Source organism: Phodopus roborovskii, unplaced genomic scaffold (assembly GCF_943737965.1).
Source record: "Phodopus roborovskii unplaced genomic scaffold, PHOROB, whole genome shotgun sequence".
Taxonomy (NCBI): Eukaryota; Metazoa; Chordata; class Mammalia; order Rodentia; family Cricetidae; genus Phodopus; species Phodopus roborovskii.
In genome coordinates, this window is record NW_026126460.1 from 27,306,712 (window position 1) to 27,321,519 (window position 14,808).

Consider the following 14,808-nt stretch of genomic DNA (forward strand, 5'->3'; position numbering starts at 1 on the left):
AACGCGAAGTTCCTAAAGACAGCGATGTCTCGAAATCCACCCCAAGAGTTATGCAATCTAAGAACTTGAACCTTTTAACCTGAGGGACAGTCTTGCCCACAACAAAAATGGTTTCTTACTGACGTCTCACGCGCCTGAGCGTAACATCCGCCCTTTTTCAGTCACATGACCAAGAACCTACTTCCGCTACGGCTGCTGGAAGGGGCCAGTCCTGGACGTTCTCGCGTCTGTCCCGGCCCGCCGCGGCCTCTCCGCCGCTCCTTTGCCCGGGCGCCTTGGTGCGCTCGGCCAACGGCCTCTGCGAGCGCCCGCCCGAGCGCCCCGGAGCCGGCGGGCGGCGGCCCCCTCCAGGGACCCTCCAGCGGGCCCAGGGTGAGTGCTGTAGTCTCCCCAAGCCGGGCTCAGGGCCTGGCGCTGCGGCCGTCACACCCGTCTCCCGGGCCGGGCGGAGCGGCCCCGGCCTTGGCCTGCACTGAGGTCCCTGCCCTGCAATTATCTAGGTCAGCTTCTTCACTCTTTCAACCTCGGCATCTTGTTCTATGGAACAAAAACCGAATTTTACTGCCCAAACAAATAATAATAATAACAACAATAATCTACTATGGGGTAAGGGAGCGGGAGGCGCGCCTACATGTAAGCCTGGACCTGGGCTTTAAAGCATCTCTTCCTCGGGTCCACGCACCTCACTGTATGACCTTGCGCCTGTCGCGGTTCTGTGTGTGTGTGTGTGTGTGAAACCCGTGTGATTAAAGAAAGGCCTTTGGGAGGTCCGGAGCTGGCCAAAACATCCTTGCTTGCTGGTGGCTATGCGGGCTCGCTCTTAGGGGTGCCGTCCCGGAGCTGGGTTCCCCCGACCTCCGTTTGCAAAAACGAGCCCTTGTTGCAATTGTAAAACACAAGAAAATGAACCAGAGTCTTGGCTTAGGAGCTGAGCGCATCTCTGCCAAGAGCAGTGCGCTCTCTGAATTGGTGGCGCTTTCTAATTGAGAGGAATAAAGCTTGAGCCCGGTAGTGTTATGCAGGCCTCCGCGGGGACACAGGGAATGAGAATGTCTCCCTCAGTCAGTCCCATGGGCTACTAATGAGATTTCCCCAAAGAAAAACCTTTAGGGAACGCAGGACAATTTACTCCTCGTTAGTATTTATTCTGAGCTCACAGAGTGAGGAGGTGGGTTTTTTTTTTTTTTTGGTTTCAGGGACTTGTGAATTGAGATAGCTTTTCAGTGGTGTTGTCTGGTGTTCCAGAGTATACACTTTTTACTCAGTTGCTGCTCTGGGAGGAACTGTGTGTTGTCTCCCTTCCTGTCCGATAAGGCTTACAAGGTTTTTCTGTCACTCCTTACTCTTGTGGATTTTTTTGTTGTTGTTGTTGTTGTTAATAGATACAAGATTGAGGTTCTTATTAATTTTTGAGTTCTTTATAAATTTTAGGTCTGAGTCCTGATCAACAATGATTCTATGGAATTTCCACTCCAGTTTGGTCAGAAAAGTTTTCATTTCAGGCAATGCCATTTGCCAGTTCTTGGTGTTGTTTCCTGGGCTCTTTGGAGGAGTCCTTGGCTATGCCTATGTAACCTTAAGGTTTTGCTTGTTTTCCTCTAGCAGATTCCGAATTTCAGCAGTTCTTATGTGAAGACCTTTGATCCATTTTGTCTTCATTTTTTTAATTGTTTTTTTACATGTGCTTATATGCATACATCAAGTTTATGGTTCTAAGGTATTGATTAAATATTTCTTTTAAAAATAGATTTGTGTTTTAAAAAATTAAAGGCAGGTTAAAGAAGAAATTAAATGCATGGGATCCCAATGAATTTGGAAATTTTTGCTGATGTGTGGCTATGGCCTAGGAAGTGGATCTGTTGCACCTAAGTTAGGAGTCCAAGGGAGGTTTTCTTCAAGTTATACATCAAGCATGTAGTGATTACCAAGCAGATTCTAAAGGACAAAGCCTTAGCCCCAAAAGAAGTTTATTGTCACCAGCGAATATTGCCCAAAGTATCAAGTTTAATGAGGAAGAAAAGTAACTAAATTAAAAATTTAAAAGATCTGTTTTATTGAAACATGGAAAATGCTGAGGCAGTAATATTGCATCTTAACAGAGAAGTTTTACTCACTTTGAAATTTAGGTGGTTTAACTGCAGAAGTTGTCCTTTCAAAGTGAGTAAATAAGACTGAATCATGGAATTAAGCAAAGTGTTGGTGGGTGTTGGCACATTTTGTGAGATAATGTAATTTAAATCTTAAGTCTCTAAGCCTTTCCCATGCTTTAGATACATAAGTGCTGGGAAAGCATCTGTTTTATAATGATGCTCAGAAATGAATAGAAGTGCCTGTGGGGATGTATTCCTGGTGCACAAAAGGACCTTGTGGACACATTCCACATGGAGGGATACTGCCTTAACCTAGAGACAGGAAAGAAGTTCTAGTCCCTACTTCAAATGACTTGACAGATTTACATCACCCTACATGTGGAATTGGGGTGGGGGGATGGGAGGGAGGGTGGTCAGGGTGCATGTGAGGGGGCAGAGAAGAAGAGAGTGAGGGGGGGGAAAGGGAACTGGGATGGACATGTAAAATAAAAAATAAATAATTAAAAAAAGTGCCTGTGGGAACGTAGATGGTGGAAGGTAAGGTTAGGTGGAGCATTCCATTTCTTTGTATGCTCTGCTGCTTTGTTGTGCTTTATTAGATAAGTCTATGTGGTATAAGCTGGCCTTGAACTCTGACTCTGCTTCAGAGAGAGAGTGCTCAACCCTCTCTATGTGTTCTTATATATTTTATACAGTGTTGTTTACTTCTGGTTCTGTGTTTTAAAATGAAAACTTAACTGACTTCCCTTACTATGTCCATGATATGTATGTACACATTGGTTTAACTTGAACATATCTTTGACCTGCCAGCTTTCCAGATAAATGTCTTACCTTACATCACTGGTTCTAACCTTCCTAATGCTGCAGCCCTTTAATGCAGTTCCTCATGTGGTGACCCCCAACCATAAAATAATTTCATTGCTACTTCATAACTGTAATTTTGCTACTGTTATGAATTGTAATATAAATACTCGATATGCAAAATATCTGATATATGGCCCCCAAAGGGTTACAACCCACAGGTTAAGAACCACTGCTTTACATGGTGACTAGTCACAGGGTTCTGTCTAGAACACTAAAATGTGTGGTGAGCTTGAAGTTCTTTCTCTGATTATTTTGTTTCTTAGTGTAAAGTTGTGTATCTTTGTGACTTGAAGAATTTCCAGCTAAGTCTCTAAACACTGGCATCACCTATCTTCTCTGTCACTGTTTTTCTCCCTTAGGGACAGAAGTGGCTCTCAATCTAGCACATGCGCATTGGAGCAGTGTAAGGGTTTACTATGAAGCACAGAAGCAGATAGTGCCAAATAGCAAGCCGCTGCTTCACATTTGTAAGTACGGTGTTTTCTTCGTCTTTGAGGCATCTGCATGTCAGTTCCTTAAGAAGCAGACATTCAGGCAGAAGATAAAAGAAGCTAGTTGGCACTCTCAATCCAACTAGGTCTGCCACACTAAGTAACATTCAAGGAGTGTACTGGAGAAGGTTTTGGGTTTAAAACAAAAGCAAAAAAAGGGATGATGAAGACACCTGTCTATATTGCCTTAACATAGTTTACAGAATAACCCCTGTGATTAAGACATTTATATTGTCTTTAATGATTTATTAATCTTGACTTATACTTTGCTGGGAACTTACTGTAATTTGGCTTCCTTTTCAGGAAACCACTTATGCACCAAATTTTAGACAAGCTCAAATACATTTACTTTACCCTTGCATTTCCTTCATGATTTTTTAATATCCCATTGGAATGTGATTAAAGGGGTTTTCTGGTAGCCATGCTTCCCCCAATCTTCACATTTCCTTATGTAATGATAGAACTTTCAATTACTCTAATTGCAAAATCATGATATAGTGGCTAGACTTAAAACCATCTTTGACTTGTGAGGTAATATAGAGTGACAGTTGAGACATTTTTGAAATTTGCTTTCTCAAATCAAGCCCTTTTAAGTAAATAGCTAGTTTTATTCTAGCTCTCTTATAAAATGAATTGTTGAAATACTGACTTTTATTCTTTCTTTTTTACAGCTGGAAAAGCAGTGTCCGTGTTGTTATGTACACCTCCAAAAACAGTTCAGATCTGTAGGGAAGTTGTTGTATAAAGTAAACAACTACAGGGTAGCAGTATTTAATAGCTATTGTAGACGTGTATTTGCTCTATTAAAATGAATAAGAGAACGGGCAGTGACACATCACTAGGAAGGTCAGTGAAACTTTTTTCGGTTGAGCTGGTATTATAGGTTGGACAGACAATAGCTTAAAAGCTGCGTACCATAAGCTAACCTTGCTCTTTTATGCTTTTCTTAGCATTTTTTATTTGGGGGCAACATCTCCCTGGAATCATGGATCCCTCTCCAATTTAGAAGGTTACTCAATGCATTTGTACTATTTTCCCCTCAAAAATACTTAATGTTTCTCAAAACTACAATGTATAAATATGATATTTAATATAGGTTAGTAATGCCAACACTTCACCCCTTGAAATGAATGCATACATTAAGGACTTACTGATGTAAATCATGTATCTGGCATTCATTGCATCTCAGTCATCACATTCATTTGCAGTAAGAAGTTTTGGTGTGCACTGTATGATTTTGAGGGAGCTATGCCTTTTTTGATAAATTGCACATTAACCTTATTTCTCTTTGGATTCTGATTTTCATTGTTGAGAGGATTTATTCATGCACAATGCCAATTTCTTATTTCATTGCTAAAAAGTCCAGGCAACGGTCTTCCACATAATTGTTTTTTTCCTTTGCAGTTCTAGAGATTGAACCAGGCCTTCATGCATGTTAGGCAAGCATTTTCCCTCTGAACTCTGCTCTCTTAGCCTTTTGGGTGGGAACTTTTAAATTTTATTTCAGGCGTTTTTGAATTGCATTTTTGCTTACATGCTTATTTGCTTACACACAGAGAATGCTTGTGTGTGCTCATTTGTATCGTGGTTATATGCTACTGTAGAAACTTGCTCCTAATCAGTGTCCTCAAGTTTCGTTTTCAGATGATAAGTCAGAGCTTTATGTTGAAGAAACTGTATTCGTTGCTTGTTTTCCTTTTGCTCACAAGTGAGGAGTTTCCTTTTGCTCTTTCTACTGTAAGCTAATGTCTTCTGACATCACTGCATAGAGGAGATTGATGTTTTCACACAGTTACCTGATCTTAACATTTTCTTTCTGTAGGGTGAGTGGGGCAGCATTTCCTTCTCCCACTGCTGCTGAGATGGCAGAAATCAGTCGAATTCAGTATGAAATGGAATACACCGAAGGTATTAGTCAGCGAATGAGGGTCCCAGAAAAATTAAAAGTAGCACCACCAAATGCTGACCTGGACCAAGGGTTCCAAGAAGGAGTTCCGAATACCAGTGTGATAATGCAAGTCCCAGAGAGGATCGTTGTTACAGGTATCTCATTGTTGATTGTTAGTAAGTCTTTGGGTTCTTTAAATATTATTGAGAAAAGGTATTTTCACAAGTTTTATAAATGTATGTAACCCCCACGGTCCTGATTCATTCAGAACATTGTTGTCACCTCAAAAGGCTTCCTGTTCCCATTCTCCATCATTCCCAGTCCTTCAACTCTTAGCAGCCATGGTCTTTCTGTACCCAGACAGTAGGTCAGTAGGTTTGTCTTTCTTACAATTTCCTATAAATGAAGCCCTCAATACACTCTGCGTGGCTTCTTTTGCTAAGAGTAAGTTTTCCTCCTTTTTTTCCTTCGCCTGTGGAGGCTTTGATGCTAGGATCGTATGCATTCAGGACAAATGCTGTACCTTTGAGGGCTCCTTGTTGCTGCCCAGGCAGAGTTTAAGTTTTCCATTCTGCCCTTGAATTTGCCCTGCAGAGCCCACAGTCAATTTGTACCTGTCATTCTTCTGCTTCAGCCTTCCTAACTGCTCAGGTTGCCGGCCTGCCCCACCAAACCCAGTTTATTTTTCACTTTGCCTTTATTTGGGGACAGAGACTTAGTGTACCCCTGAGGCACTCAGGGTCCTCTTGCCTTAACTCCTTAGTGCTAGAATTGCAGTCTTATGCTTGCATGCATGGCTAGTGGGATGCATTTTGAGATTCTTCCACATTGTTGCAAGTATTACGTGTTCATTCCAGTTAATTGGTAAGTAATAAATATCTTGTGTGCGTACATTATCATTGGCTTATCCATTGACATTTAATGGACATTTTTGTTTCTTTTTGAGATTCATAGGATGGATAGGATACAAATATTTGTGCATAAGCTTTTAGGAATATTATAAGATATGTAAGCTTTTAAAATGTTGGCAAATTATTTTCCAAAGGATGTTCCATGTTTCTTTTCTATTAATGACATTTGTGAATTTTAGTTGCTTTATATCCACTTCCCTAGTGATTGATAATTTTGAACATGTATACATGTGTTTTTTTACTTACTTTTTGTATTAATTACTTTTCTATTGCTGTGATATACACCATGACCAAGGCACTTTATAGAAGGAAGGGTTTATTTAAGTTTGTGGTTCCAGAGGGATAGAAGTCCATCACTGTCATTAGGAGAAGCATGGTAGTAGATGGGTGTGGTGGTTGGAGCAGCAAGCTGAGAGCTCCCATCTTCAACTGCAAGCCCAGAGCAGAAAGAGCTGGGAATGGAGTAATGACTTTTATGTCGAAGCTCCCCTGCCATACTTCCATCACCAAGGCCCCACCTCCTAACCCTCCCCAAATAGTGCCACCAACTGGGAAACCAGTGCTCAAATGTGACCAAGGTTACAGGGGACATTTGGTATTCAAAAAATATTTTGAAGCATGTATTCAAATGTTTTGCCAATTTGAAATTTTCTGTGTTGTAAGAGTTCTTTGTATACTTAGAGATAGATTGCTTGAGTGTTTTGTTTGTTTTCATTACACACAAAGGTAAAAGCATTGATGAACATCACTGTGAAAATCCTTCCTCCCCTTTATTTTCCTAGGAAATAATGAAGACATTTCATTTTCAAGACCAGCGGATCTTGACCTTATCCAGTCCACTCCCTTTAAACCTCTGGCACTGAAAACACCACCACGTGTGCTCACCCTGAGTGAAAGACCACTAGATTTTCTGGATTTAGAAAGACCACCTCCAACTCCTCAAAACGAAGAAGTAAGTAGTTATCATTCCTTATGTTGGAAAGAATGTAGGGTAAGGTTAAAAAAGAGTTAAGACATGAAGCATGCATTAGTCATATACGATGGAAGCTTTCCATATGGCAATATTGGTATCAATTGACTTCACAGTTCCCTAAATAAAGTATTATGGATTTGTTTTTGTTTCTAGTTTAACAGTTATGTGGTGGGGAGGGGAAATTTTGGAGGACCAAGTATTGCTACCATTTATGTGGACTTAAAGAAGGAGCAGTGGTAACTACTATACCCACAATAATGTAGAGTCTCAAAATGCTTTTTTGTTTTCTGCGGTTCTGGAGATTGAACCAGCACTTGAACATGGTAGGCAAGTGCTTTGCCACTCTATTCCTGAGAAAGGAAGTCTTGCACTAGGAAAAAAATGACTGTGCCATTTTGTCATACAATCATCTGGCAAACAAAGCCTAAGAAACCCTTTCTCCTGACACTGCCAATTCCTACAGCAAGTTAGTAACACTGATATCCCTGTTGACATAAAGTTGGTGGTAAAATGGACTTAAAGGAATTAATGTTAGAATTAAAGTCTTGACAGAGCTATGGACTTAAGACAGGTATTGAAGCTTCTGTTCTTAAGGACAACATGCAAACATACATTTTTATTAAAAATGTACTCCTGTCCACTTTGATTTTTCTATGTAGTTCTGTTCACAAAGAGGGTTATGCATTCATTTAAACCAGGTTAGTGGAATTCCTAGTACTAGTCTTGATGGTTTTCTTAGGTTTAGTTTCTACTTAGGTAATTGGGGCCAGTATAAACTTCCTGCATATTTGCTTAGTAAAAAGCACTATATTTGAGTATTAATTGTGGCCAAAAGTTGTCAAGTTTCTTCTAAAATTTTATTTGACCACCATTTTTTGAGAGTCTATGTATGACACTACAGTAAAAAGTAGGTAATGCATACCTGCCCTCTGTAAGCCTTCCGTCTACACAGTCTCAACAGCACAGTGGGGGGGGGGGGGTGAGGAGGTGACAGCAGTGCACGCGGAGCTTTCTTTAATAACAAGAGGAAACCGATGGACTCTTTCAGTATATGTGCTGCCTACTTTGTATCAACTGGACACAGGCTAGAGTCATCTGACAGGAGGGAACCCAAATTGAGACAATGCCTTCATAAGATTAGACTGTAGACAGTCCTTTAAGGCATTTTCTTAATTAGTTACTGATTGGGGGAGGGGGACAGTTCATTGTGGGTGGTGCCTTCTGTGGTCCCGAGTTCTATAAGAAAGCAGGCCAAATAAACCGTGAGGAGCAAGCTGGTAAGCAGCACCCCTCCATGAACCCTTCATCGGCTCCTGCCTCCAGGTTCCTGCCCTGTTTGAGTTCCTGTCCTTACTTCCTTTGTTGATGGACTATGATGTGGAAGCATAAGCTGAATAAACCCTTTCCTCCCCAACTTGATTTTAGTCATAGTGTTTCATCATAGCAACAGTAACCCTAAGATGGTATGTCTAATGTGTACCAATATTTGGAAGGCACCTATAAACAAAAGCATTGCCTGGTAACCCTGCCTACCAGAATTAATAAAGAGCTGTGCAGTAAGACATATGAACAGGGCCTGAAACTTGTGTGCCATGGCCATTCTCAAAGCTCTTAGAGTAGATATAGCTATGTGATGAGGGAGGCAGAGGCTTCTACTTCTCAAAAAGGAACTTTCCTAGGCAGCTAGGGCCAGTGTGAGATTTTAAGAGGATGTGGAAAGAGGTCTATGAAGAAGAGTTAGAAATTATTCCTGTGCAATTTGTACCTCCAAGAGTGTGTTCAAGCTAGATATATGGAACCCACCATCATGTCTTGTCTGTCAAGCAACAGTACACTTTGGAAAGATTAGCTATAATAACTTACAAAGCTTTTTGAAAAGTTCACCCAAGTACAAAGAGAAAGCAGACTGAAGTAGCTTTTGACCAAATTAGCTGTTCCTACTTCAGAGAAAAGTACACCATCCATTTGTAAAATAAACCAGAAGAGTACTGTGCACCCAGGTGATCTAGAAAGAGCAAAGTCAGTTGGCCTGTGCAAACTAGGACCCAGTTTTGGAAGACAGGAAAAGAATTTTCATGTTTTCAGAAAAGGAACTTTTATTCAAACCAGCAGGCCTAAACAAGCTATCAAATGGCTTCCATAGATGCCAAAACCTGTGTTAGTCTTGTACAGATATACAGCCAGAGCTCAAGGATTAGGAGAAATGATATCCAGCTAAAACAGCCTTATCATAGGTCACACTTTGAAAGCAGTGGCCCTGGAGCCTGAAGATTATGTAGAAGGTTAACCTAGGAAGCCGTCATTCAAGGCAGCAGGTGGTTATCAGTACCCTGTGGTGGCCCAGTGTAATTGATAAAACCTCTGTGAGAATGAGAAGCAGAAGACTGTAGCTGACCTGAAGTATAACAAGCCACACTAGTATACCCCTGAACTCACTGATGAGAGGACCCCCGGGTACTCAGTGAATGCCCCAGGATGTCCTGCAATGACTAGGGGGAAAAAAAAAATCAGATAACTCATCGATACAGGTCTCATCACAATTCAGGTGTAATTTGTTTTACCTTCTTTTCTTTCCCATTATGGAAGGAGGAGCTGGGAGTACAGGAGCAGAAGCAGCAAATTTTAAGAATAAGAACGGTTTTTGTGGTTTGTGGTTTTATGTTGTGCACATACACCCATGGATGATTCAGTGATGTACACTCACATTCTTTATCTAGTTACTGTATTGCACCATTGTCTTGTTGAATTTCTCTTGCTGTGATAAAGCACCATGACCAAATACAACTTGGGGAATAAAGTGTTTATTTTCATTCACAACTTGATATAACAGTCATTCGTTGAAGAAATCAAATCAGGACTTGACAGGAGCTAATATAAAAGCCATGAAGACATGCCAATTATAGGCTTGCTCTCCAAGGCTTGCTTCTTGTAGCACCCAAGAATAGAAGTCCAGAATTGGCTCTGCCCACATGACTATCTGTCAAGGAAATGAGCCACCGGCTTGTCCAAGACCAGTCTGGAGGGGCATTTTCTCAACTGAGGCTCCCTCTTCTAAAATAGCTCTAGAATGTGCCAAGTTGGCATAAAACTAGCCACTAGCATGCCCTTTTCATAGATATTTTCACAGTGACACATTGTTCATGTTTCTGTCCCGTAACCTTAATCGTTGTCTCAAGTATTCTCCCTGTTGTTAGTTACTCTAAGTTTTGGAAAGTGATTGTGTTTGGAATGGGGAAGATGTCCAGCCTAGTTGTTCTGACCATATTGCCTCCTACTTTACCCCATTGCTCTAGTCAAGGTTCCAGAGAAAGCAAGAGTTATGCCTGGAGCAGGTAGTACACACCTGTAATCCCAGTACTTCACAGGCTGAAATGGGAAGATCACAAATTCCAGGCCAACTTGTGCTGTATTGTCTTAAAGTAAACAAAAAACCTTAGAAAGGAGTATGGGGATTGTGAGGGGCAAATGTTACATTCTTTTTAAGACAGATTTTGTTATTGTTGTTGTTGTTCTCAACTTTTTGTCACTACATTTGTTAATTGTATTGTCTGTTTTTTTCTTAATATATGATTGCTGTGTAACTTGTATAAATCACTTTACTTTTTTTTTAAATAGTGAACTACCATTTTAAAAAATTTGAACAGAATTTAAAGTAGTGATGGGTTTAGTATAAGTCTAGAGAACCAGTGAACAGAGGTATAAAAGGGTTTTTGTTGGGGTTTTTTTGTGTGTAATCACATAAAACTTGGAGTTTAAATACACTATGGGGACTATTAATGCATGTGTGCATCTTCTGTCTAATGCTATGTGCTGTATATCTACAAACAAAGTAGTTTGTGACCCAGCTTCCAGGAAGTAGCTTAGAGCTGAGCAACTTTTCCTTTCCATCCCTGCCACTTCAAAGAAAGCAGCCATGACTGCTGCAGTAGGCAAGCAGGCAGGCAATATTCTTACAAACCAACACAGTAATATTACTATGCAAGAATAAAATACACTTGATCATGGGTGTGACATTTTTCATATTTTTGGGTTGACCTTAAAAGGTTCTTGCAGGAGGCCCCGAATTGACTTTTGTGTTATAGACAGGGTCCCTCTCAAGTCTCCTTAGCACCTGGTGCTTCATCATTACCTGCCTTGTGTCCTGAGTGTGGGTACTGTGTAATTTAGATCTTGATTGATTATAGCCATACTAAATAGGTACTATCTTTTTCATTGTTATTGTTCCCTAAGCAATAAGGTGTCATGCCTAATAACATACCTTGTACATCCTTATATACCACTAGGTATGATAAGTATAGAGATGATTTAAAGTATAGGGGGAAATGTACAAAATATTATTATACCATTTTGTATAAGGTACTTAAGCATCCCGTGATTATCTGTGTTCTGGAAAAGGGTTTTGGTAGATTCAGAGAGAAAAGAAAAAAGTTTTACCAACCAAGATTGATATTTACTTGAAAAGAAACTGTAGTAGCTTTTATTTAGAAGTAAACAGGCATTCCTAAGTTTATGAGCATTATAATCTGTATGGGTCCTGTGGCTGGAGTGTGCATGAGGACCTGGGTTTGTTTGAGCCATAGGAGCCACGTGGAAAGCTAGGCACACTAACACATATCTGAGTAGTCCTGGCCCAGGGGAGTTGGAGACAGAAGGATCCTGGGGGCTTGATAACCAGGTAGATTAGCTGAATCAGTAAGTGCCAGGTTCATTGAGAGATCCTATCTCTAAAAATAAGGTGGAGAGTGGTTGAGAAAACACTTGACATCAACCTCTGACGCGCGCGCGCGCGCGCACACACACACACACACACTGACCACGAGAAGCGGGGGTGAGTAAAAAATTTTAGAACCAAGTCTTACCTGTCTGTAATGTACAAGTTTGCTTTTCTTTGCGCCTTGTAGTTTTGTGAGTAGCCTTAGACAAAGTTTTCTGTGTTTTTTAATGCTAAATAGCTTCTAAGCTATTAAGAATATTCGTTCCTTCCCCTTTTTGTGCCTTAACAGATCCGAGCAGTTGGCAGGCTAAAAAGAGAGCGTTCCATGAGTGAAAATGCTGTTCGCCAGAATGGACAATTGGTCAGAAATGATTCCATGTGAGTAGAATCACAGCAATCACAGACAGCATTGTATCTTTTTGTTTTGTTTTGTTTTAGAAATCATTGTAGATTTTCTTCTGTGTTTTGTCTGTACATACATTTCTCTAAATCTCAAAGTTTTTACAATCTGTTTTACATCAGTGGATATCACTTTGTATTGTACTTTTTGTAGTCATACAGTCTGACACTTTGAACTTTGTTGCAACAGTTGTTCAGTCCTGTTTCCTCTTCTGTGTGTCTGTCACCTTTATGGAAAGTGATTATTCTTTCTCCTTCACGTTTGGTCAGTCTTCATGAACTCATCAGGAGCCCTTTGTGATGTCAAGCATCTTGTTAGCTTCTCTGGGAACTCAGCAAACATCAGGCAATGACACATCTCCTTTGAGAGCTTACAAAATAACTGGAACACAGTACAATTACCATTCTTACGGTGTACCATATTAAGTTGTAGTTTAAATCTCACTGCAGAGTACAGTGGTGCAGAATGGGCTCTTATAGGGGCAGGAGGCTAATATTCATAGTTGAGAAAACTATTTTTGTCTTTGCTTTGAAAGAAGTCTCATGAAGAGATTCACTGGCATCTCTAACCAGTCAGTGAAGTTGTATCTCAAATGTAAGTTTTTGCTTGCTGTGTTGAAACTCTGTTCTCTTATGTTGAGTGCAAGGGAAAACTGAGTTCTTCGATTGCTTGGAGAGTCTCTCACAGTAGTTGTGATCCTGAGGGATCTATAGGAAGAAGTTGGATTAAAATGAATATTTGTCTCCTTTATGAGAGACTATCTGAAAGGCTTAACCATTACTAATGTGATTTTAAAAAATATGATTCAGTGTATGTTTTCCCATGAAACTCATTTTTCTAAAATTGTTTCCAAATATACACATAGTAAAAAGACAATGTAATCTTATTGCTAATGTGGGTAAAACAACTCTAATTCAGTTATTTTCTACTTGTAATGTGTAGCTTGTAGGGCAACAGAATCTTCTAATAGGCTTTCCTCCTACTTAAGTTGTGACTTGCTTTTTAGTCCCTTAGTTGACTTTTTGTATCATTAAAATTAAAATGTGATTACTTCAGTATTGTATCATCTTTTCACAACGTATATAGTATTGATGGCTGAGTTTAGATGAAGATAAAGGAAAAAGCTCTCTATACATTCCTCATAGCACAAAGGTTAAGAGCTAACTATTAGCTTGATTTTCTTTAAATTGCCTTTACGGCATTTATCTCTCTCTATATATGTGTGTGTGTGTGTGAATATATATTAAAAACAAAGATCTTGATATTAATAAAAGTTTGCCCACTCTTCTCATACCATTGTTAATTTTACAGTTTATAATTGAATTCCTGTTTGAAGTGTGATGTGCATAAAATGGACATTGTTCAATGGGCAAGAAACAGTCCATACAGATGGATGTAGCTTATAGCTGCTACAGTAATTATTGAACTTTCCTATTTTAGTCTGTTTTTTTTTTTTTTTCTTTTTTCTTTTTTTTTTTAGAATGATTGTGGACTATTGTGCATGGATGGGCCTTTGTCTCCACTCTAGCTTATTCTACAGCTCATAAAGAGAAGTGCAAATGGGCAGGGACTTTGTTTTCTTAATTACTTTTAAGAAGCAGGTTGATTGTTGTCACCTGTTGGCACAAAATTGATTGTGACAGTAGAATCATAGTAGAATCATTTTCTTTGTTATAAAAGCTGAATATGTAAAAGAAGCATAATTATTATTTAAGGTGGCACAGATCAGATTCTGCCCCAAGAAATAAAATTTCAAGGTTCCAGGCATCGATTTCTGCACCGGAGTACACGTAAGATTTTATCTGCTCTATTTTTCCCAAGTAGGGATTGCTTTAATTTTGCAGGCTTATGTTAATACTAATCTGTTTAACCATATACCTGATATGTAATACCCTAACTTTCTGTCTCCCTCAGGATTTCTCAAACTGTGACTATATAGTTTATTAAAGTGAGGCTTGGGGGCAACTTGAAGGAAGTTTTATATGGTTTGGGATATAGATGAAAGGAAAATTAAATAATTCCTGTACATAAAGAGAAAATCCTTTTGTGTTTTCTGTATTTTGCTTTGGTTGGCCTATAAGTTCTCTGCAGATTACATACACTTAGCAAGGTTCAGCAATCCCACTCATGTTTTTACACTTCAATATCTTTCCTTGTTTTATTTTAATCTAGAGAAAAATAAAATCTTAATGGTGGTTTGTCATTGAAATTGTAGTGTTAGTTTTTTTTTTGTTGTTTGTTTGTTTTTTCTTTTATTTCTCTGAAGAAAATTATGTCTGGAGCACTAAACTCTTGTTTTCTTTAAGTATGAAAAACTTTGTAAGAATGACTTCCCGCTCCTGACAGTGAAACATTTTGGTATGAAGTGTAAAAATTCTAGCAGCATGTGCAAGGCTCTAGAATTCTAGATTCAGTACTCAGCCTGCACACATCCATGCATGTGCAAATAAACAGTCATTGCTCTTCCCAAACAGCTG

At 39.6% G+C, this 14,808-nt stretch overlaps 1 protein-coding gene across 11 annotated transcripts in view; it reads left to right on the plus strand.

The window, feature by feature from the left end:
• The first annotated feature begins 182 nt into the window (after nucleotides 1-182).
• Nucleotides 183-14,808, plus strand: part of Mff (mitochondrial fission factor) — a 28,382-nt gene continuing 13,756 nt past the window's right edge. For 3 of the 11 annotated variants that reach the window (XM_051190581.1, XM_051190582.1, XM_051190583.1), the window contains exons 1-7: nucleotides 185-372; nucleotides 3,314-3,421; nucleotides 4,117-4,291; nucleotides 5,268-5,488; nucleotides 7,027-7,196; nucleotides 12,221-12,309; nucleotides 14,047-14,121. In XM_051190581.1, coding sequence (XP_051046538.1) covers nucleotides 4,254-4,291; nucleotides 5,268-5,488; nucleotides 7,027-7,196; nucleotides 12,221-12,309; nucleotides 14,047-14,121 — 593 coding nt within the window. In that variant the 5' untranslated portion in view covers nucleotides 185-372; nucleotides 3,314-3,421; nucleotides 4,117-4,253. Of the gene's footprint in view, nucleotides 373-3,313; nucleotides 3,422-4,116; nucleotides 4,292-4,416; nucleotides 4,455-5,267; nucleotides 5,489-7,026; nucleotides 7,197-12,220; nucleotides 12,310-14,046; nucleotides 14,122-14,808 lie in introns of those variants that run through there. The other 8 variants (XM_051190573.1, XM_051190574.1, XM_051190575.1 and 5 more) reach the window with 8 other exon arrangements.